The sequence below is a fragment of the Rhinatrema bivittatum genome, chromosome 1 (assembly GCF_901001135.1).
Source record: "Rhinatrema bivittatum chromosome 1, aRhiBiv1.1, whole genome shotgun sequence".
Lineage (NCBI taxonomy): Eukaryota > Metazoa > Chordata > Amphibia > Gymnophiona > Rhinatrematidae > Rhinatrema > Rhinatrema bivittatum.
This window is the reverse complement of record NC_042615.1, coordinates 686,324,377-686,348,213: the sequence shown is the minus strand read 5'-3', so window position 1 is coordinate 686,348,213 and position 23,837 is coordinate 686,324,377. Positions and strand designations below refer to the sequence as shown.

Here is a 23,837-nt window from a genome sequence, read left to right as displayed (position 1 = left end):
GAACTTTATGTCTCTAGCAAGTCCTGATGTTACATTTACCCAGTCAATATTGGGGTAATTGAAATCTCCCATTATTATTGCACTGCCAAATTGGTTTGCTTCCCTGATTTTTCTTAGCATTTCATCATCTGTCTGACCATTTTGTCCAGGTGGATGGTAGATACTCCTATCACTATACTCTTACCCAATACACATGGGATTTCTACCCATATAGATTCTACTGAGCATTTACTCTCTTGTATGATCTTTATTCTGTTGGACTCTATACCCTCCCGGACATAAAGTGCCACACCCCCACCAAGTTGATCCTCCCTATCATTGAGATATAATTTGTACCCTGATATAGCACTGTCCCATTGGTTATCCTCCTTCCACCAAGTCTCTGATGCCAATTATGTCAGTCTCATCATTTGCTGCTATACACTCTAACTCTCCCATCTTACTTCTTAGACTTCTGGCATTGGCATACAGACATTTCAAAGTGTGGTTTTTGCTTGTTTTAAAACCTGCTTTTCAGTTGTTTGGGATAATTCGGAAATCATTAGCTTTGGTGATTTTTTACATATAGGCATATGAACTATGTTTGCTTTTAATGAAACCTCTCTGTTGGGATGCCCTAACTCTCCTGTTTCATTAGTATCCTTCAAGGATACATTTCTCCGAACCATGCACTGCTGAGTGACTGTCGGCTTTCCCCCTTGTTCTAGTTTAAAAGCGGCTCTATCTCCTTTTTGAAAGTTAGTGCCAGCAGCTTGGTTCCACTCTGGTTAAGGTGGAGCCCATCCTTTCGGAAAAGTCTCCCCTTTCCCCAAAAGTTTCCCCAGTTCCTTACAAAGCTGAATCCCTCTTCCCTGCACCATCGTCTCATCCATGCATTGAAACTCTGGAGCTCTGCCTGCCTCTGGGGACCTGCACGTGGAACAGGAAGCATTTCAGAGAATGCCACCCTGGAGGTTCTGGATTTCAGCTTCCTACCTAAAATCCTAAATTTGGCTTCCAGAACCTCTCTCCCACATTTTCCTTTGTCGTTGGTGCCCACATGTACCATGACAGCCGGCTCCTCTCCAGCACTGTCTATAATCCTATCTAGGTGACGAGTGAGGTCTGCCACCTTCTCACCAGGCAGGCAAGTTACCAGGTGGTCCTCATGTCCACCAGCCACCCTGCTATCTACATTTCTAATAATCGAATCACCAACTATGATGGCCGGCCTAACCCTTCCCTCCTGGGCAGTAGCCCTGGGAGATTTGTCCTCAGTGCGAGAGGACAATACATCACCTGGAGAGCAGGTCCTTGCTACAGGATCACTTCCTGCTACACCAGGGTGATGTTCTCCTACTGGGAGACCTTTCTGATCCAAGGCAGCACTGGGGCTACCTGAATGGGTTTGGGACTTGGCTACTATGTCCCTGAAGGTCTCGTCAATGTACCTCTCTGCCTCCCTCAGCTCCTCCAAGTCTGCTACTCTAGACTCCAGAGATCAGACTTGTTCCCTGAGAGCCAGGAGCTCTTTGCACTGAGTGCACACATACAATCTCTCACCGGCGGGTAAAAAATCATACATGTGACACTCAATGCAAAAGACTGGAAAGCCCCCCTCTTGCTGCTGGACTGCTGCCTTCATCTTAGTTTTACTGAGTTCCTAGTTAAGTTTAGGATACTAAGGGAGTTGGAATGAGAGTACTTTAAATTTACAGGTGAATTTAGTAATTAATCAGCTAGTGTCCTACAAGGGGATGATTAAACTTTCAATAAGGGCTGGTACAATATTATGTTTTAGATAAGACCCTGATTGATTTTTAATGAGAAAGTGTCTTGTGCCTAAAAATCAGTGTAATAAAGGAGAAAAACAAAACCCTGACGACAGCTGGCATTTCGAATCTCCTGGATCAGGGGCACTTATCTTAAGCAAAGAGTCTTCTCAGTCAATAGCTCAATCTGGATCAATCGATCTCCAATGAGACACAAAGAGAGGCATACCAATTCAACCGCTAGGCACTTTTAAAGATGGATGTACATCCGATGATGACGTGTTTCACTTTTGACATCACTACCTGAAATGGAAAACTTGATTAGCATAATAACAGACCAGAGGCTAATGTAAATGGTAGAGAGGTCCGGGCTACCAAGCTTGCCCAGCTTGTAGGCAGTCTTCATATAAGCAATTGTATACATATTTAGCTAACACTGATTTTGGTTTCACTGTTCCTTTTCTGTTTGCTATACCGTATTTCATTTGAGGACTGTATCATGGGTGCCTTAATTCAGATTACTCGGAAGGTTTTTTTTGGTACAGGTGCCACTAAGGCTTACTTTAAAGTAAGCCTGTTGTGAGTGAAAGATTAATAACTGTTGCAAGGTATTGTGAGATGGCCTCACAAACATATTTTAATAGTGCAATTGGACAAGACTGTTGTGGACACAAAGTATTTTTCATTTTTTAAAGTATGCGTTGGATGATGTTGGCATTTAATGGAGAAAATCTTTATCTGTTGGTGGCATAGGGAGAATACTGACATTGTTCCTCTCAGCTCTAAAACAGAGCTGTTTCTCCTTCAAACGTTGCCTGTCTCTTTCTCCCCAAACTGTAATCTGTGTGTGCTCTGAACTGCTTGCTTGCAGCTTGTTAAGGGCTATTTCTTCAACCCCCTCCCCCCCCCCCCAGCTCACTATGACAGCTCCCAGCTGTTTGTTTGCTTTTGTCCTCCTGGCTCTGTGCTGCATTGTTTACTGTTCCCCTCTGCAAAGATCCAGGGAGGGGGAACCACTATTACTACTGCCCCTGTTTCCTCTCAGACAGCTTGTATTCCCAGCAGCAGCAGCAGCAGGACCTTACCTTACTCTCTCTGGGAGGTGGAGGGGGGAGGAGTAATTAGCCTCAGTTTACAATGCTTTATTTTACAATCAGTGAGGGAGTTAAGATTTTACTGCCCCTAACCACCGGTTTAGTGCTGTCACCTCCCCTCCACCCCTCCCCCTGTAACCTGTAAGGTTGGATGAACAACAGGAAGCAGAAGGTCTAAGGCACAACTGCACAGTTTCCTACGGCAGCTCTGGAGTTTATTCTATGGCAACAATTTGCAAAGTCTGAAGCACACTGATAACATCTTTTATTTTATTTAAATAAGGTAGTTTTTCAACCTTGCTTTTGTCTGTATAGTTTCTTTTCTTTTTATTGGGAGAGGGTGAGAGGATTGGGGATGGGGAGAAGAAGGGAGGAGGACTAGGAATGGAGTGGAAAGAAGGTGAGACGGCTGTGAATGTGAGGAAAGAAGAGGGAGATAGGGAATATTGAGGAAGAAGGGGAGATCAGGAATCTGGGATGGGAGAACAAGAGGAAGAGGAAAGAGGATGCAAGAGAGGCTGAAGGCAAGTATCCCTTCTGTGCTTTGGTCCTGACCCCCGTTGCATCATCTTTCTAACTTCCCACCTGATCTGGCATATATACACACAGCTGACATCAATCCTTTCTCTCTCACACACTCAGAAATGCTGCCCCTCTCCTCGTTCCTTTCTCACACACAGATACACAGCCAGAGCCAACCCTCTCTCATCCCCCAGCCTCTCACTTCACTCCCAATGATCCCACATTCAGCCCCTTCTAACTCTCCCAAAATAATCCCCCTGTGCTCTATCTGCTCCCCTTCTGTCCTGAATGTTAGGAAGGGAGGAGCTGGATTAGGAAGCAGAGTAGCGGGTTTTTTGTTTTTTTTGTTCTGCAATGTCTGCTCCAGGTTCAGTCCCTCTACTCCAATTCCCTGCATGCTGCCTGAAGCAGTAGGGGATCAGGGAGCAGAGGCCTGTTTTCTGCTAAGTGAGATTTAACACAGCTGACAGACAGCAAACCTTCAGGCAGCCTGCTGCTCCCAGCTTTTTGCCACCCTAAGCATAGGCCTAGCAAGCCTAATCACAAATCCAGGTCTGTTTATAATTTTTGTTTAAGATAAAGTTGCAATTAATAATGGTTGATCAGGAATAAAAATAAAGATGGGTTTGCTGTTTGAACTGCTATTTCACATATTCATTTATTATTAATTCCTATTTTGAAAGTAAACGTTCAAGTCTGTGTACAATGGTATAAGCTACTGGTACATCTATTATAAATGGTACACATGAAAATAAATAACATTGGTGCATTTAAATTGACTGACTATATAGGAGGGCATTTCACACAATTCTGAGGATGTTGATGCACACGAATGGTATATTAGTGTAACAGAGTTTAACATCATGACTGCAGATGCACCACGCGCACCGCCGCTCTCCTGTACCTTCTGTATCTTGCCACAATTTATTCAAACATATGAGTTTCAGTCTTCTTGTGGTGTAAAAAGGCTGCAGCTTTATTATTTAATTAACAATAACATTGTGATGCAGGAGTCGCCCTTCTTATCTGTATATAATCGCCAGTCCAGGGTGCCACCCGCCGTGTCTCCTAGCAAGGCGGTCCCTTCCACCGACCCCCCCCCCCCCGCCATGCTCCTCCTAGCAAGGGGGTTCCCATCCGGGCCTACCAAATCCGGCCCCGACTCGCGCATCCGCCTGAAGCTGCAACGTGTGTTTCAACAGTTGAATATTGCGATGATTAACAAAGAGAATAAGTAATGAACAAACTAATCGTATAACAGAATGTCGTTAACAATAACATACATTATTCTTGTAACCCCATAATTAAAGTCCACCCTCTAGTCGTAAATGTCATTGTTGCTGATAAATCTCGGCAGCTTAGCTGGGGGCTGGGTGGGTGGGCTTTTTTTGTCGCCGCCGCCACCACCGCTGCAAAAGAGAGCGATGGCGGCGACCCGTCCTTTTATCCTGGCCGCGACGCGCACTGATCGCACGCCGCGGGCCGATGACGTCAGGAGGGGGCACGTCAGTCGGGGCAGCGCTCTCGCGAGAGGCCCCGGCCGACGTGCCCCTGGAAGCCCTCTCTCTGCCGGAGGGGAGCAGGGCGCACTCCTAGTGCCCAGCGGTGTCGCCGTTAGCGGCGGGCTCGCACACGGGGCGCAAGCCCTTGTATAAATCAGAGCTATTCTGTGGCCAGAGAAAGGGAGGGAGGCAGAGCTTGTGTTTTTTCTTTTTAACTAACTGCTGACCTGAAGAGCCATCTGCACGAAGAAAATGCAAAAAAGGAAACACACAGCCAGCAGAGGAAAAAAAAAACAAACCACATGGACAAAGCCTGAGGACATGGAAAACGTATGCAAGCAATTGAGCTGGGAAATAGCTCTGGCCTGCAAAATTTTAGGGAGAAGTAGTTTGGGGCATAAGAGAGAGATGGAAGGAAGGAAGAAGAAGCATTTCAGGGTAGCTGCAGTTATTTGAAAAAGCAATAGAGAGAAAAAAAGAAACCTTGGCAGACGTAGGTATAGCTCTATTAGAAAAAGAACCTTTAAGAGAGGATAAGCAAAAGCAGAAATTTCTGTGAAAGGAAATTTAGTTTAATATCAGTAGAGATGTGTAGAAAAATAGTAATCTGCAGTAATTAAAAGGTAGGGTGAAGGAAAAGCTTGAACTGATTCAGTTTAATTGTGAATTTGGACACCAGATTAAAAGATGTATTTGTTCAATCAGAGGCTGATATTAAAACCAGAAACTGTAAACGTTGACTGAAATGCAGTTTTCAAGCACTGATTCTGCACAAATACCCTAGCAAAATGAACTGCTGTTGTAAAAGAGCAGTTTTTGTGAGACCTGTACAGTTTGGGGTTTTTTTTTAATTTTGGATTGGAACTTAATCTCCTAGTTAGTACTATAGATTAATTTAAGGAAGGGAGATAAAATTAAGGAAGATTTCTCAGTTAACTAAAACCATTCTTTATTAGATCTGTATACCAGTAAGATTGACATACATAATCAGAGCAAGAAAAGTAAATTTGGGTAACTGGCAAAAATTAGGTAAGGATACACATTTGTTTATTGTTTATTTTTATTAGCTAGTGCACAACTCAGTTCACTGGTTCCAGTGAATGAGGCACACGCATACATGGATTTTGACAGAAGATATCTTGCGTAAAGTATAGATAGTCTCTCTTTTTGCTTTTGGTAAAGCTCAGGATAGTAGGTGCTGTGTTGTGGTTGGACAAGGACCAGAGAAACAAAAAGTTCAAGAAAGCATGCCTATACTCTCCAGCCAAGACTGCAACACTGTGAGCTATATTTTGCACACCTGCAACAGAAACATACAGAGCACCTGGTGCACAGAATGAGACAGAGGTGAAAAGACTGACAGAAAGTTAGTACTCTCACCTGTTGAGAACTGAAATTCTTTATACTTACCTGGTGATTTTGTGAGAACTGAAACCTGTACTGCACAAAAATATTTTGAGAAAAGAAACATTCTTGGTTTAAGAAATGTGTGCTAATTATTAAACTAAAACATATGATATATATTTTTTTGTTGGTGAATCTGTATACCTGCAAGATACCAGAAAAAGAAAGCTTAATATTTGAAGTTTAAAAAAAAACCAAATCTGAAAAATGAAAAGAAAGTAGTTAATAGTGAAAGACAAACAGTTACCTTGTTGAATTTTTCACTTGAAATTGGAAAAGGTACTCCTGGAAAGTGCTTAAAGAAATTTAATTTTACTTGTTAACAAAAGAAGTTTCTTTCATTAATATTCTTTTAAAAATAAATTCTTTTGAATTTGAGAATTTGAGTCTTAAGTAATTATTATTGTGAATTAACATCTATTGTATTCAGAATGTTGTCACTGATTATTTTCAAAAACCAATTTTATGGCACTTCTCTTCCCTTCCTCCAGCGAAACCACTTATATGGTTAATGGTCATGTTCTTTTATGTGTGACCGCCACTGGAAGAAAAGTGAGGGGGAGAGATTATTCACTTTGGCCCTCTGACAATACAAAAGCTCTCCCTTTTCTGTTCCGCCCTTGGGGGTTACATTAGGCCTTAGCCACTGATGGACAGATGAGATTGATACATATCTTCACATCTTCAGTCAGACAGGCAGGAGAAGACATTAAAACAATCTGTAATTGTACAGATGATGGATAAAATAAATCCAGCCATAGATATAAATATAAATTGTCATAGACAGTGTAAGAATTTCTTCTCAATATTTATCAGTCATAAGAATTTTGCAAAGTTATCCTAAAGACTAGGATAACTTTATATAAAACAAGAAATGGAATGGCTTTCCCCACCACTATTTAAGACATAAATCTTACAAACATGGCTTAGAAATAGATTGCAGCAATGCGAAAGGATACCCTGTGGATATCTTATTCAAGCTCCTGCACTCACGCGCTGCCCCCCTTCGCCGGTAGGTGGCGTTCTGTGTCTTCCTAGAATCGCAACCATATAAAAGTTTTGAAAAGAGAAACCAAAGGTCGAAGATCTGTTTCACATTTGATGAACAAAAATATACCTTAAGTTGCGTTTAAGACAAATTGAAATTATATTTTAGAAATATTCACGTATTTAGGTATAGAAGGTCCCTCTCTGTCATATACACAGACTGGTCCGCTTGGAGGGCAGAATGTTTTCGCTGTGTGTGTGTGTGTTTGAAATGATTCCCTTCCCTAACGTTTAGTGCTACCTGCAGGGTTGAACTTTGCTTTGTCCTTACCTGCTGTTTCATTTCCTGCACCAGTGCAGCCAAGAAATGGAACAGCTGTCCAAGAAGTGTAAGTTATGGCCACATTCCTTCATCGGCTTCCAGTTGCCTCTGCGTGCTCTGCATTGCCCGATCATGCATCTTTTATTACTTTTGTCAGAAAGAATTTTTGAGTGTTCTTTTAGGACTTTAGGACGCAAGGAAGAAGGAGCCAAATTCTTCGAGGAAGAACGCGCCAAGCTCTATTTATTTAGTTATTTATTTTTTGTAAACATTGGAGGGAGATCATAAACCATATCTTAACTATCTGGGTAGAACCGATTCACTGACCTTTAACAAAGACCCGGACTTCTACCTGTCACGACAGATAGTGATTTGCTAAAATCTCCAAAGAAAGCAAGTGTAACCGCCCAAGAGCAGGCATCCAGGGAGCTACAAATTGAGATCTGAGTGCTTTCATCGTCCAGGGCAGGGGTGAGGCTGACATCTCACTTCTGCGAGCGCCTGCCGCTTTAGAATAGAAAAGGTCATTTACATAATTATTCTACCTTCCTTCAGTGTGTTATGGATTCTTCCCACCTGTCATTTGCTTTCACCAAATTAGATTGTTTAATTCTGTTTTTAAGTCTTATAACCTACTATTCTCATTTATTGAAATACTACATTTGAAGTGAACATTAGAAAACGCGTGGAGAACTTTACAGAGTAAAAATAGAAATGCCTTTGCCAGACGACTTGTACATAGGCAAATGATTCGCTTTGTCAAGTTAATGTGTTACTGAAATAGTCATTGCTCAGTTAGACAGGATTCCAGAGTAAAGTTGCCTCAGCAAAAGTGAAAATGTCTATTAAACATAATCAGGTCTTCAGTTTACCGCTTTTTTGGGTGGCAATCTCGTTTATTTTGCAGCTTGCAGATTTATTCAATAGTCCAAAAATGATTGAACTCCCTGAGTCTATTCGCATTCCCTGTGAGACACCTGAACAGAGCTGAGAAGTATTTGGAAAATGTCATAGCGAGGATTATGTTAACTGAGTATTGAGAAAAAAAAAAAGGTCTGGGCACTCCCTCGTTTGTTTATTATTATTATTATTATTATTATTATTATTATTTTTGAAACTAATTTAAAAAAAAAGGAAATGGTGCAGACGGGAGAAACGCTGTTTTGTTGTCAGAGTAAACGGGTGAGGTCTGGGATTCCTCGTAGATTTGGGAGAAGGCGTCTGGTTGGAGACGGAGGTTAGGAACGGGCGTGTTCCTGCCGCAAAGGGCTCCCAGCCCTGGATTAACCATTAAACAAACTGAGCACCTGCATAGAGCACCGAGGGAAGGGGGGCACCAGAGGGTTGAAAAATACATTTTTTTTCTGTTGCCCCCTACTTGTAAGTAAATAATTTACTTATATTGCTTACTACTATTTAGTGTTAAATAAATAAAATTTAAAAAATTATATTTAATGTAGTTGTGAGGTCTGGCCTGGAAGAAAACTGAATGCTTAATCTATTTAACCTTCAGAACTTAAAAGTCTTAATGTCTTGTCAGTTAGGCAATGAAAGAGGGGAGGGGGTATCATTATTGAGCTGTGCCTTAATCCAGTCCGGTGCTAATTCTTGGAGCTGAAAATCTTTGCAGGATATTACTTCAGGGATTTGATAACAACTAATACTCAGAGTCTGTGTACTGTCTTCAGGGAAAAGGATCCCCTTTATTCGGAGAGCTCAGGAACTTAAATGTATGGCCTGTTTTAAGTGCAAGGGGCTCTTTCTGGGTGTCCTCTAAATGTGAGGGGGTAGCAGGAGGGCAGTCAATACTCAATAGCATTGTTTTGTGGATTCCTTGATCTGCTTTAATGCTGCTTAAGACGAAATGAGTGACATTACAACCCTGCTTGTCTTCCCTTTTCTTAAACACACAGATGGATCTCCATTTTCAGCGTTTTGAGAAGCCTTGTCCTTTGAAATGTTCATGGTCTGGAGGGTGCTTCTCATCCGCAGGCAGCAATCTTTGACGCTTACAGTTATTTTTTTTTCTTCCCCAGAGAAACGCAGAATCAGAGCCCTGCTTATGAAGATTGTTCCTGGTGATACAGAATGGAGGAAAACCTTTGAAAATTGAGCCTATATGTAACGTGGAGGGAGGGGGAAGGGGGAAGGGTTGTCGCTATGTTAAACACCAACACATCCGCTTAAGTTTATCAATAGCACTAGAATTTTGTTTGAAATGTGTTTTTGTAATGTTAGAAGCGATCCCTTTTCAAACACAATACACGTGTTATTTCTAATGTGCTAATGCGAAACCTGGAAACCTGTAACATGATAATAATGTCCTTCTTCTATTCTGTTGATTCCATTTCATTTAGCCGAAATCTAATACGATGATGTTACAAGAGTCTTGATCAATAAGGATTTTTTTTTTTTAATGCTTCCTAACCTTCACATCTGGAAGGTAGGAAAATGAAAACGAGTTCGTGTACTGCCCTTCTAAATAAGCTAAAGTGTTCCTAGTGGAGTTTTTCTTAGTTGCATAGGGCAGGTCAGGCGCAGGCTGCACGCCCAGGGAGCCCTTGCAGTGTTGCACGGCTGGAGAAACCACCATTTATTATTGCTTCACATTTGAACGCAACGATCCCCCCCCCCCCCCTGTTTCAGCGGGCATTGGTGTCATTTCATTTTATTGTAAAAAGCACAAATGAATCGTAAAAAAAACCCCAAAACAACATTTTTAAATAAATCATATAATCTATAGATTTTATTTTCGTGGTTTTGCAGAGGCCACGTGCAGAGGGGCGGTCCGGCCAAGCGCTGGGAGGCTGCCGGAGCAGGACCCGGGCTCTGGCCGGATGACCTGACCCGTCCGGGTAGCGTTTGGTGCTTGTTGGGAGGGGGGGGGGGGGAGAGAGAGCTTCTCCCCGCGTTGACGTTTGGCGCCACGTGATGGACCCCGCTCCCGCTATAAGGAGACGGGCAGGCCCGCCCCCTTTCGGACCGAAAGCCAGCCTCTCCTTTCAAGATCCTGCTCAAGACTCGCCCTCCGCCGCCTCCGTCCCTTTTTCTGGATCCCCCCCCCCCACCCCCTTTTCCACCCCCTCCCATGCCAGAGGTCTGATCGCATGCGAGAGATCTGCGCGGGCAGAACGCGGCGCTGCGCCGGAGGCGGGGTGGGGGGTGCCCGCCCGTCCGCCCGTCCGTCGCTTCCCCTCCCGCCTCCCGCCCGCCGCCGGGGCAGCCTGGAGGATTTCCCCCCGCGTGGCTTCCCTGCCCGCAGGAGGCGGAGAGGAGGCGTGGAGGAGGACACCTCTCGGCGCGGAGGATTCAGCCCTGCCGCCCGAGGATCTGCCTATGACAAGCCATGACTTTGAGCTCCGAGATGTCCGATGCCTCCCTTCCCGCTGAGGACCCCGACATAGACGTGGTGGGAGAGGGGGAGGAGGAAGGGGAGCCCCGGAGACGCTCCTGCGGCGAGGAGGAGGAGGAGGAGGGGGCGGCGGCCGAGGAGCTGCGGGATGGCATCCTGATGGCCGGCTCGCCCTCCAAGGAGCCCTGCAAGCCGGCCGGCAAGAGCGCCCTGGTGAAGCCGCCCTACTCCTACATCGCCCTGATCACCATGGCCATCCTGCAGAGCCCCAAGAAGCGGCTCACCCTCAGCGAGATCTGCGAGTTCATCAGCAGCCGCTTCCCCTACTACCGGGAGAAGTTCCCCGCCTGGCAGAACTCCATCCGCCACAACCTCTCCCTCAACGACTGCTTCGTCAAGATCCCCCGGGAGCCCGGCAACCCGGGCAAGGGCAACTACTGGACCCTGGACCCGGAGTCCGCCGACATGTTCGACAACGGCAGCTTCCTGCGGCGGAGGAAGCGCTTCAAGAGGCAGCCCGGGCCCGACCTGCTGCTCCGGGACCCGGCCCACTTCCTGCCGGCGGCCGCCGCCTACGGCTACGGGGCGTACGGCTACGGCCTCCAGCTGCCGCCCTGCCACCCGCACCCGGCGCTCTTCCCTTTCCCGGCGCAGGCCCGGCAGCCCCCCGGCGGCGCCGCCCCCGCCCTGCTGCCGCCCGCCGCGGACCTGCCCCGGACCTGCGCCTTCTACCCCCACCCCCACCACCACCAGCAGCAGCTGAGCCCCGGCCTCGCCCCCTCCCGGACTGCCAAGCCCTGCTCAGCCCTGGCCAGGTCGCCCTTCTCCATCGAAAGCATCATGGGCGGCCCTGCCGGCTGTGCCTCCGGCGCCGGGGGCTTGCCGGCTCTCTCCCGGGCGCTCTTCTCCTCCGCTAGCGCTTCGCCAGCTGCCGCCTTAGCGGGGAGCCTGCACCCGGGCACGGGACTGGAAAACTTTACAGCCCGGATCTCAAACTGTTAGCCTTGCAAGCCGAGCTCCCAAGGTAGGATCTCCCTTTCTGGGGGTTTGTCTTCCTGAATCCAGACTCAGCCTTCCTCCAGCCCCCTTGCCTGGTAACAGCTCCTCTGTACGATATTTATGCAAAGCGAACTCCAGCTGCAAAAGGGTTTGCTTTCCTTCACACGTTTCGCTTTAAAATGGTTTAGGGGATCCACAAGTTCTCAGGTCTGGTGATTCAGATGTACCAGTGCACAGAAAACGTCTCTCATTTTTTTTTTTTTTTGGAAGAAATCAAGGCAATACTTTTCTCCTTTTCGGAGGCGAGTTTCGTGTCTATATTCAAAATGATGCACATGTTTACATCGACAAAGCAAGATTCTCGTTTCTTATTTTTAACCTGTGTTTTGTATTATAATAGACTGGTTTTTTTATTTTGTACTTTATGCGTATTTCTTTCTAAAGAATATTGCAAAATTACTGGCAAGCATCGTTGTACCATTCTAATGTAAGATTTTTACACTTTTTTAAATAAAAGTTTAATTTTCAAAAAATGTACGTGCTTGCCTTGTTTCCTCTTCTTAAATGAAATGCAAAAGTAGCATAAATGTATATTTATATTGCACGTTATACTGTTTCTGACTACAGTATGGAACTGGGTGATGCACTATCGCACAAGTGACAACATTTTACAGCTATACAGATCAGAAGGAGCAGTAAGACTTTCACATGATTGTATTAGCCTAAGCTTAAATAATACGAATCTATTTATTTTTCCCAAGGTTGTTTTTTTTTTTCTATAGAGACCGAAGGGAAGTAAACCTTTGGAGGGGGGAAACTTGAGTCCTGAGCAAAAACAATCAGGAAGAAAAGTGAACTACATACAAGAATGTATGTATACGAAAACGTATATATATGTTATGCTATTTTATTTTTGCATGGGTTTTATGTGTTACACTTTTATATCAAAAGCATGCAGGCAAACGAGTGCTTTGCCTTGCCTCTACCTAGAAGTCGCCATTATCCTGCTATTACCACAGTACTGTAGTGTTTTATGTTTGTAAATCAAGTTCTTCCAGGAAAGCGATGGACTGAAATAAACTTCTGTCCAACCTTTTTACTTTCTCACTTATATGACGTGAATACTTACCGATTATAACTAAAGATGTCTTCACAATTATTAAATATCCCCACCCATAGGCTATATTTAAATCGTAAAGCATAGGAAGCGCAACCCCTTTCTGTAATGTAAAATCTGTTTCTACACATTTGGCTTTCTTTTCTGGATGTTTTGTTTTCTTTAAGAGCTGTTAGGCCTGTTTCTAGAGCATCTCATTCTATGTCAAATAGGAGAGATTCGTTTGAATTCACGAGTATTGTAATGTCGAAGAAGAAAAAGACCAGTTTGACAGTAATATCGGTTTAGATGAAAGAAAAATAACCATAATAACTCAGACAGCCCGAAAATGGACTGTAAAGGTAACAAAAGAAGAGGAGAAGACAACTCACAATTGAAAATCACTTGCAGAATATGCCAATAACCATCATATAAATCATTTCATGTACTCATATAATCATAGGTCTAATTACCAAATACTTTTTGAAAAAAAAAATTATATGCCAAAAGTGAAGAAGTTTATAAAGTGCAAAAATACAAACTAAAAAAAATTATATATATACTTCATAGTACCAAGGAGCAAATCTCGAAATTAGGTCAGCCCATGGCCATCGGGAGCATACATTCAGGAATGGCTGTTGCTTTCTTATCTTTCTTAGGAGATATGTATATATATACTCACCGTTTGCATATTTTTGTATTTTTGCGCTTTACTTGGCGAGAAAAATTGTTTGCAAAAATATCAGGTTACATGATATAATGATTTTATACCCTCGATGGTCTTTTATATCAACAGAGTCTTATAGTTTATAATATCAGCTTGCTAGTAGGCTATGGCTGTCTCATATTCGATAAAACAGTATGTCCAGTTAACTCTAAAATTAATAATACTGGGCCGGATGCATTTGATGGGAGGCCAGCAATGGTGAGGAGGAAAGGCCTGTAGGACTCCAGAAATCCTTCCTATCGGTCAACTTTTTTAGAAGCCATATTTAATCTTCCAGACCACCTATGGCCTGGATTCTGTGCCTGTGGCCTGGATTCTGTGCCTGTGGACATAACTTCAGAAAACAGGACTCTGCAACGGGAGAGAAATTACAACCGGGAGATTTAGATCGCAAACAAATTGAAAATTATTTTCGGTTACACTTTTTTTTTTTTTTTTGTAATTCCAAGCATTGTATATTCATATTCACGGAATTTCTATTATTCTTTAGTAAGCTTCTATGCTTCCCATGAAACTTTGTTTGTCCTATTTGTTTAAATGTTTTGTGGAATTTAAATTTCAATAAAGAAGCTTGGACTTAGAAAATAAAAATGCTATTTATGGGAAGAGTTTAACACATTGTAGTGGTGTCCTGGAGACAGATACGTGATTAGCGGTTACAGTCTATCTGCTGTAGGAATTTCATTCAACAGAGTTCAAGTACGAAAACAGCTTTGACAACTTCTGACAACAAATGTTCCCGACAAAAGTGAAAAGCACAGGGCAGCAAGCTATAGATCAGGAAACCAAACCATAAAACTTAAAAACTACTAACGAAAGAATTAGCATGAAGATTAAGAAATATATATGGTTTATGCCTATCATAGAAAAAGTTTTTCTAGGTTTATTGATGGATTAATAATATTTACATATCATTGAAGTTTGTATAAATGACCGTGTTAGTAATATACATACACTTCTTTAACTTCTTTACACTTTTTTTTAACTTATTTAATATTTACGTTAGAAAACAAAGTATAAACTAATTTAATTTTTGTATATCGCTTTAAACCTCTACCTTTGCTCTTAAAGGACTGCCTCCCTCCTGCCAACATCAGGATCAGGAAAATAATTTAAAAAAGATCATAAATGACCTCTTCAGTCCTACAAAAAATATCTTTGCATTTTTCCCCCCTTTGACCGTCCTAACGTGTCTAAAATCGTCTGCAGTTCCGTAAGCTGCACTGTCAACAGTGCCGGCCCAGTGCAGTGTGCGCTAGACTTGCTACCCCTGACGTGTGGGGGACCTTTTCGTTTTGCCGAAGAGGTAGTGGATTGCGCGTGATCATTTGTCACACTTTTCCTAGGATGTGCTGCTGCTGTGCTGTTTGCTACCGCGTGCTGAAGCGTCGCCGGGCAGGGTGTGTCTAGATGCTGCTGCTGGTGCTGCTGCGCTGTTTGCTACTGCGTGTGCCGGTGCCGGCGCCGTCGGTCACGATGTGCGTGTGTACGTGCTGCTGCGCCTCCGCTGGAGGTACCGGGGGGATCCCCCCTTTAGCGGAGCAGGTGCTGGAACAAAGCCCCCAGCCTTTGGCTCGGGAGACCCCCATTGGCATGCTAATGCTCCCCCGTGCCCTTTCCTTTCAGGGCAGACAGAAGGATGTTTGTACGATTGGAGCTGGAGCTAAACGAACAAGGCTTCGCAAATAAAGGTTGACCGTTAAAAACAAACTGCTGGCCGGCATCTTCGGCTCCCCTCCCCTCCACAAAGTGTGGATTTACTACAACTCATTAACCCTGCTCCTTTTTCTGGACCCAGAGAAAGAGGGGGGAAGAAAGAGAAGCACAAATTACTGCAAGGGAATTGCTGTTAATAGGCGGGGACGAATATAGGGCCAATGTTTCAATCAGTTGCTGCACAAGGACCACACAAAAGTAAATTCCCATTTTCTGCTGCTATTATGTCGAGTTTTTATCTATGGGTAGATTAGGCAAATGTTAGAAATTGGAAATGTAATGAAATCCTGATGAATTTTTTTTGTGTTGTTTGTTTTATACCACACACAGTGTCACTGTGCAAAAATAATTTCTTCCAATTGTAAGGTTTATTCTGGTTTGATTTATTATCTTCGTTTACATGAGCCGTTTCTGATTTTCACGTTTTTGAGGATTTAAAAGTGATCTATTCCTTTCTGATCACCGTTTTATAAGTTTGTGCTGCAAAACCTGCTTAGTAATTTTATTTGATAACTATTGTGTGTGTAATGTTCTCTTTTATCGTCTAAACTGTTGCATTCTTTAAAATAGAAAATAACTTTTGGAAGCATTTTTTAACTATTTTATTTTTTACTTTTCTTGTTACAGACATGGTTCAGATGTATTTGTGTTCCTTTCTTTCACTAGTATATTCCCGAAAAAGTCAGGTGTTTTCTTAATCTAAATGTGTATGTTATCTAGCAATAATGTAAAGTTTCATTTTCAGTTTTTATTTTATTTTTCCTTAGAATTTAAATGTTTTAACTGAAAAAAGGTGGAAACATGACTTTTCCACTGATTTTTCTTCTATTATAACAGTCATTTTTTCACTGATTTTTTATTTTTTGTTATAGCATTGAAATTCCCAGGAAAAATAAAATAAAAATGGAAAATGAAGGACCCTAATAATATGATAATGTGGTTTAGTTGTGCTGTTTTCTTCTAATTTCCCATTCACTTGATCCCTTCTTCTCCCCTCCCTATTAAACTGAATTTTCATGTATATGTAATCTTGATTTATTCACAGATTACACACATTTTCTTAAACTATCATTTAAATACTTGTATGTTTACAATTGTTGCAATTTTTTGTTTTTAAGAAAATTTAAAACCTGAAAACAACTCTCTTTTATATTCTCTGTCTCTCTTCTCCCGTTGCAGTCTCTCTGGCTCTTTCCTGTACCATTTCCTCTCTCCCTGCAGTCTCTCTTTGATATCCTCTTGTTTCTTTTACTCCATCCTGTCCCCTTGCAGTCTCTCTCTTTCTTTTATCCCTTCCTTTCCCCTGCAGTCTCTCTTTTATTCCTTCCTTTTGCAGTCTCTCTCTCTCTTTGATATTCTCTCCCTTTCTTTACCCCTTCCTGTCCCTTTGCAGTCTTTCTATTGTTTATGGTTGCCATTCAGACAGAAGCTACTGGTGCCCCTGTTTTCTTGCCCGGAGGTGGCTAATTAAGGTCCCCGAGAGATTGATTTTATCCCTTGTTGCTTATTCTTACTTGCATCCTTTAGCACTGCCTAGCCGTCCCTGGGTTAGGCAGGAGAATGTATCCGTCATTGTTTATTTTCGGAACAACGCAAGCAATGCCGCTCCATCCTAAGGCTTGTAGCTTATTCTTCGCCAATTCCCAAATAAAGCCACTGGGGTAACATATACTCATGTTTTGATGTCACATTTTACGTTTCCCTGTCGTTTCTAGCGGCGAATAAATCAACGAGCCTCGTGTTTGACCGAAACAAGGGAAACTGGGACCGCGACATACTCTTGACTACAGGCTCTGTTACAAGTGGATTCACCTTTCGGGTCCTCCTAATACCTTCCCCGCTTCCTAGTGCGTTTGCTCAGACTCTGCATGAATGCCGATGCCGACTGGGTTGCCCTGCATTTTCATAGCTTTGAGTCAAATGTAGTGCACTATGGGGTCCCCCCTCCCCCTTTTTTTGTCTGTTGGAAAGTGATTCCACCTGGCTCCTCAAAGCTTGCTTCCAGATAATAACCTGCGCTCACCTAATCCACTTCCCTTCCCTTTTCAGACCCGTTTTACAGACCTTCTTCGATACTTTATTATTATTATTATTATTATTATTATTATTATTATTATTATTATTTTGTAAGCTTTATGTTTTGCAGAGCTTTGTAATTCGGGATGATCCGGAGGAAGCCCCGCTGCTGCTCAGCATTGCCTTCCCTGCTTGTTGTCCCGGACGTGCACGCGGCCTTTTCTACAGTGTCAGTCAGGTACAGCCCAAATCATGATTTCCTTTTCTATTAACCCGTCTTTCATTTAATTTGCCTTCAGCTAAGCCCCAGATCAGGCTGTCAGACTGATGAGAGGGGGTGCCTGGGACCAGCCGCCGAAATGGCCTGGCTCTTCCCGGAACCTCTTCTCCTGCTGTACAGGACCCGGGGGCAGACGAGGCAGCGCTTATCAATCGCCGAGAACGAGAGCACCGACGTTCCGTACACGTTCCCGCCACGCACTCCAGGCCAAGGCGAAGCCTTCCCGCATTCAGACGGCCACTGCCCTTCTCTTTTCACCTCATTTTCTGAAACCCTTTCTCCCTCCCGGGGTCACGGTAAACCCGTGATTACTGTACCGACCTCTCGGCAGGCCGCTACCTTCCCAGATCCTGTGATTATGCTCCTGGTGGTCTCCTATTCAGCAGCTGTCAACTGGGTCATTATCTCATCTTGTTATTATTTTTAATATATGTCCCACACCCATGAGATCGTTTAGATGTACCCTCATATAATTTTAGCGGAAATCCGCAAATCCTTCCCTGGAGCGTTTCCTGTTTGCTGCTGTAGCTACAGTGCAGCGGTTCTTTCTTTGCATCTCTTCCAGGTGCGTTTTACAGGCTTATGGCACAGGCCAGATGCCCCAGACCTTGCCCTTCTCCTAGGGGGACCTTTGGAGTCAAATGCTGACAAGGGCAAAGCCCCCTCCCGGTTGTTTCAAGTTTTCTCTAGAAAGGGCATTTAAAAGAGACAGTCGTATTTTTTATTTATTTATTTATTTTTAGCATTTTGTCAGAAACTTAAAGCCTAAATCATTTACAAAATGTCGTCTTTCCATTCCTTCATAACTCGAAAAACGGTTTCTTGAAGAATTATTCTGTTTAGTAGGGCGCACATTGTAGACCATTAACATACTACCAGATGGAAAAGAAGGCCTCGTCCGGCTGACACACCTTTCTGCAATCGTGTTTAAAGAAGTCAGGTAAAAAGCTGCTTGGAACTGTAACTATTGCCTTTTTTTTTTGGGCAGTTAATGAGAATGGCTGGCGGCTGTCCAGAAATATGAATATTACTCGAGAGCATTAAAGAGAGAGGGACTTTTTTTTTCTTGGGGGTTGGGAGGGTGGAGGAAATCTCAGATGGAAGGTACTTCAATTGGGATCCAATTATTTTTAAGAAGACAATTTGCAGCTCAGGTCTAAAGCACGCGAAAAAAAAAAAACCCAACAAAAAACTGGAAATGGGCGGAAAGGGACCTGTCAACAGCTCTTCTCGCAGGGATCAGCGCCTTCCGCACCCGCGAGCCGGCGCGCTGCCTCCAGCGCGCTCTCCCGAGCTGATGTGGGCGCGGATCCGAAGCTGACTTCTCCAAAAGGGGGAGCCTTCCTTGGCCCCTTCCTAACTCGACATCCCTGGCCTGCTCCTTATCGTCTGAAACTGCTTACATGACAGGAGCAGGGGGGGTTCTGAGCTCGAAGCAATGGCCGGTGTTACACTGCCACGATGCCATCCCTTTTTTCCAGTCTCTTCATTTTAATGTGGTGTCCGCTTAAGAAAATAATCCGGGGTGTGAAGCACCCGGAAACGAACGAACTCCAAAAACATTCTCTTGCCTGATTTCGAGTTTCCTCACAGCAAAGCGCAATTTTTTTTTTTGTGCACAGGGCAATGCTTCCCACAGCCCCCCCCCCCCCCCGCTCCTCTACCCCCTCGATAAATCAGTGCCTGGATACAGCGCCCTCACTGTTGTGGAAGGGTAGTGCAGGGATTCGTCTTCTGACCCGGCCTCCACGTTTGGATCGCAGGCCCAGAGCTGGCAGCAGGGCCAGGCAGTACAAAATGATTTTTTGGAGCATCGGGCTGTGCTTGTAAAAGTGGCTTATTTTACTTTTCGTTTTCTTATGGCCTGTTCTTCTGTTCCTTGCACATATTATTTACTGAAAAAAAAACAACCAACCCCTGTTTTGAGATTATCAGAATAAACCAGCTGCAGAGTTTACTTAATCTCTTAACCCTGTAGCTACGTGGGCATAAAATAAACACAGGTAAGAATGCCAGACTTTAGTTGATATATTATTTTGTGCTGCCTTCTGTGGGCACTGGACCCTGGACAGGGATTGTAAAAGTAATCCCTGGTTTGATATTTTAAAAAGACTTCTCTATAGTAGGATGATGAGGACTTCTCTGTAATATATGCAAAATAATTTTTTTTTAAAGTTGATTAAAAAGAATTAAGGAACAAACTTTCCATGTCATCGATATATTTCCACTGCACAGTTTAAAGATTAATCAGTCTGACTAGGGTTACTACAATGTGGTGCTTGCATCTTACCCACGAGTACAACAGATTATTTTTATTATTATTATTACGCATTTTCGTATGTAGACCTTAATTAGAATATTATTATTATTATTATTATTATTATTATACTTCGCAGTAACAAAGTGTAAGTACTTCTAAATAACACTAGAATCAATTGTTTATTATTGCTAAGGGCTAATCTAAATTACTGAAGTCAGTCAGGTTTACCCGCATTCTCACCCAAAGAGATAGTTAAAACGGGAAAGACAATAGAAAAAGAAAAGTGTCTTCTAGCCGATTTCTTTGCATTTTGTAAATTGCTTGGGTGTAACTCTTCTTATTTATTATTTATCATCGCTAATATTTTTTCCCCCACAAAGTTTAATTTTTGCCACTCCCAGTAGAAGTGCAATCATTTGGCTGTTCAGACAATTTAGAGGAGGACGAAATGCCAACATATATCCTCCTTACGTCCAAACGGCGGAAGGGTCAAGCGGCGGTGAATCTTTGGTACCCTGATGCTAGAAGCAAGCTTTTTCCCAGAAGGCGGTTTATTTCATGGATTTCCAGTTCTGCGCTCCCTGTCCCGCAGTGATGGGAAGAAGCAGTCACAGTCCTGCCTGCAGCATCCATCTTTTTGTGAAAGCAGCAAGGATCTGTAGAGGAGAGCAGGAGGGCACTTTTATTCTGTTTGCTGAACCTGTTGGCAATTTTCTTGTAGAAAAAAAACAACCCACATCGTCACCGGGAACAGCGAGATAAGAAAGAGGTTTATAAGAGCATTCGAGTTGCAAGTAAAAAAAAAAAAAGGCATTTCGTCTTCTGTTTGCTCTTTTCCTTGTATAACTCCTTTAACTGATCTGTGCCGCCTCGCCTGTCTTTCATTTCCCCGTGCAGTAAAAAGAAGCCATAAAGTAAACTCTCCGGATTTCTTTCGTGCACAGCTCTGTAATCAGAAGGCGAGCGTGACAAGATTTTCAATACAGTTTAGCAGGTTTTAATTCATAATTCACCTTCCCAAAGGTCGTGCAGATCACGGACCTCGTTCCATTAGACTTCTGATCTTTGATTAAAAAAGAAATTAAAAAAAATAATCCTTGGATTCCGTATGTGGCAACAGTCGACAGGAATCTATAAAGGATTAATTGCATGTCAGACGGGATCGTTTTATATATTTATTTTTTTACTGTTAACATTTTGAAACTCTTACTTCGTTCCGATCATAAATCAAAGTCCAGATAAAAAATAGCTAACTCCAGTTATTGCTTTTTCGTTTCTATGATTCCTTCTACCACTTTTTCCAAAGTTTTGATGGATTCTTTGACGGGATTTCTCGTTTTCCCCCCACGTTTTCTATTTATCCTTCCAGTACAAGTAATTTGAATTTTGTTCAAACCTGCTGATTTACTGTGATAGTTTTTTTTTTTTTAAACAATGAGCTTTGTTCTAATAAGAAATATCTGGTAGAAAATAAAAAGTAAATCAGTGGAGCTGTAGAGGGAAAGGGGTGAAACAGGAATATGGGTAGGAGAAAGGTGTGTGTGGGGGCAGTTGTTTATGATTTAATGTTTGATGAGCTTACATCCCTCGGATAAATTTGTTTAAGATTTTCATGATTTTTATCTTTCATTTGAAAATGTGAATATGCACTGCATGGGTAAGTGATGCTAAGGAGGTCATTTTCAAAAGGTTTTACCAGCCTCCATGGGCTCTTGAAAACTGCTGCTTTTACACATGTAACTCCTTTGAAATTTCACTCCTAAAAATGTGAGTTGTTTTTCAAAATGTAATAAAATATAATGAAATAAAAAGTAATCTAGTTCTGCTTTTAAAAGGTGACAAGAGATCACAAAAATATCTATTAAGTAAATGCACACCCTATGTTTAGCAAAGGGATTCCACAATGTAAGACTTATCTGCAAGGTAAGTGAAAACCAGTGCATGTACTAATGAATAATACTCCCCCCACCCCCAACACACACACACACACACACACCACACACACACACACACAACCACACACACACACACACACACACTTTGTTTTATCTACCACTCTAAAGAGAAAATATACTGTTCCATAGTTTTAAATTCACTGCGAGAATGGAGACTGGCTTTCTCAGGAGTGATGGGCACGGGGCAGCTTCTCCTTTAAATATTTCTTCCTGCCTTTGCCAGTTAAAGTTGGTGAGCTGAAAGCTGAGAACCGCGGCTGAAAATATGCTACCTCTGGTGCCACAACGTCTCTCTTTTCCTCCATCTCTGTTTTGTTTATTTTCCTGTCAGTTGACTAATCAAGGTGACAGGTTGGGGAGGTTTTGACCTGCCTCTGCAACATTCGCTGAACGGGTACAAACATTGCCTCTGTTTTTACACCTGCACTTGCTACCTAGCTCTGCTTTCTGATTTATAGCTCAATTACATGCTCAGTCTTTTCAAACCACTGGCACTGTCTCACTTCACTACCTTATGCCCTTCTCCTAGCGTGAGCTTGTGCCAGAGTGTCGACAATGGCAGGACAATTAAGTCCAGACCAGGGCATGATTTAGGCATGATTGAAATATATATATATACAGGCACAGGCCTGGGGCACCAAATTCTGAACCTATCCAAAAACTGGGACTGCCCCTGCTGCTCTCTGCTTTCTTATGGGCGCTGTCATCTTGAATCCAGCCCTGGTCCAGACACAATGATCTTGCATTACTCCAGCTTCTTCTGTCTCCTATACATTAAGAATCATACCAGAAATGCTACTGGAAAGAGTTCTGCAAAGGGAGCCTTGTTTACCAACTCTTTGATTTACAATGCTTGCTTATGCAGTCAATAAACCAAAGGTAACGTGCAACTGGACATAATAATAATGCATATTGAAATTCTTGTTTTAATCATTACCTAGGCTTCACAGAAGATGTTTATATATTTCCATCGTGAATTGGCACAGAGAAATTCCTTTTGTTTCAACACACCTCCTGATTTCCAGATTCCCTACAAGCAAGGGCCCTACATTCCTGTAACAGATGATGGGGAGATTCTGCAGCCAGGATTAAGAATCATGGAGGGGAGGAGTAGTCTAGTGGCTAGGAAAGATGTGCATCTGTCTGAAACGAAATGAGAAATGTTAATGAAATTTCCCATTTACTTTCAGTTTTTGATTAAAATGAAATAAAACCAAACAAAATCCTTAATTTCATTTAAAAAAAAAGGCCATCCCTACAGCAAAAACCCCCCAAAGGTTCTCAGGCCCTCCCCAGCTGTCCCTTGGACCCCTTTTTTTCCTGAAAAATTCTTTACAGAGTCACTCCTACTCCACCAATATGACTATTACAAAAAGCACCGGTAGACTAGGGTCAGTGCCATTGTTAATTTTTGCTGTATGATGGCAGCCGAGCTCAGGCTGTACGGTACAAAATTAACAGAAACCCCTGCTTATTGGGCGTGAATCTCCATCCATTCACACCACAGAGAACTGTAAGACCGCAAAACAAAGGGCTATTAACTGTTGTACTCTATCAAACGCAAATAAGAGACCAAATGTTTTCCATAGCAGGACCCAGGTTGTGGAATTCTCTTCCAGAGACGTTACTTCTAATAACAGACAGAAACAGCTTCAAAAGTGCACTGAAAACCATGGCTCTTCAAAAAAACATAAAATATCAAGATGCAGAAAACTACAGGATTATAAACACTGTAAATATTAGAAGAATGAACGACAAGTATTGGGTGATGTAAAGAGCATTATGACAACTCTATGACTAATATATGAAGAAATTATGGGGCAGATTTTCAAAGGGTTACGCGCGTAACTTACA

General features: G+C 42.8%; 1 protein-coding gene and 1 long non-coding RNA gene across 2 annotated transcripts; both read left to right on the top strand.

Annotated features, from left to right (window-relative positions):
- Window positions 1–10,639: 10,639 nt before the first annotated feature.
- Window positions 10,640–12,480, top strand: FOXD1 (forkhead box D1). The gene has a single exon (XM_029574826.1). The coding sequence runs from the start codon at window positions 10,929–10,931 to the stop codon at window positions 11,934–11,936; it is 1,008 nt and encodes a 335-aa protein (XP_029430686.1). The 5' UTR covers window positions 10,640–10,928; the 3' UTR covers window positions 11,937–12,480.
- A 2,221-nt stretch (window positions 12,481–14,701) lies between these two features.
- Window positions 14,702–23,181, top strand: LOC115074871. Its single transcript, XR_003852355.1, has 3 exons — window positions 14,702–15,670; window positions 17,619–17,726; window positions 22,925–23,181. It is a non-coding gene; the product is annotated as an uncharacterized LOC115074871 (long non-coding RNA).
- The last annotated feature ends 656 nt before the right edge of the window (window positions 23,182–23,837 follow it).

Coding starts and splice junctions, on each gene's coding strand:
- FOXD1 (XM_029574826.1), top strand. CDS start 10,929: ATGACTTTGAGCTCCGAGATGTCCGATGCCTCCCTTCCCGCTGAGGAC.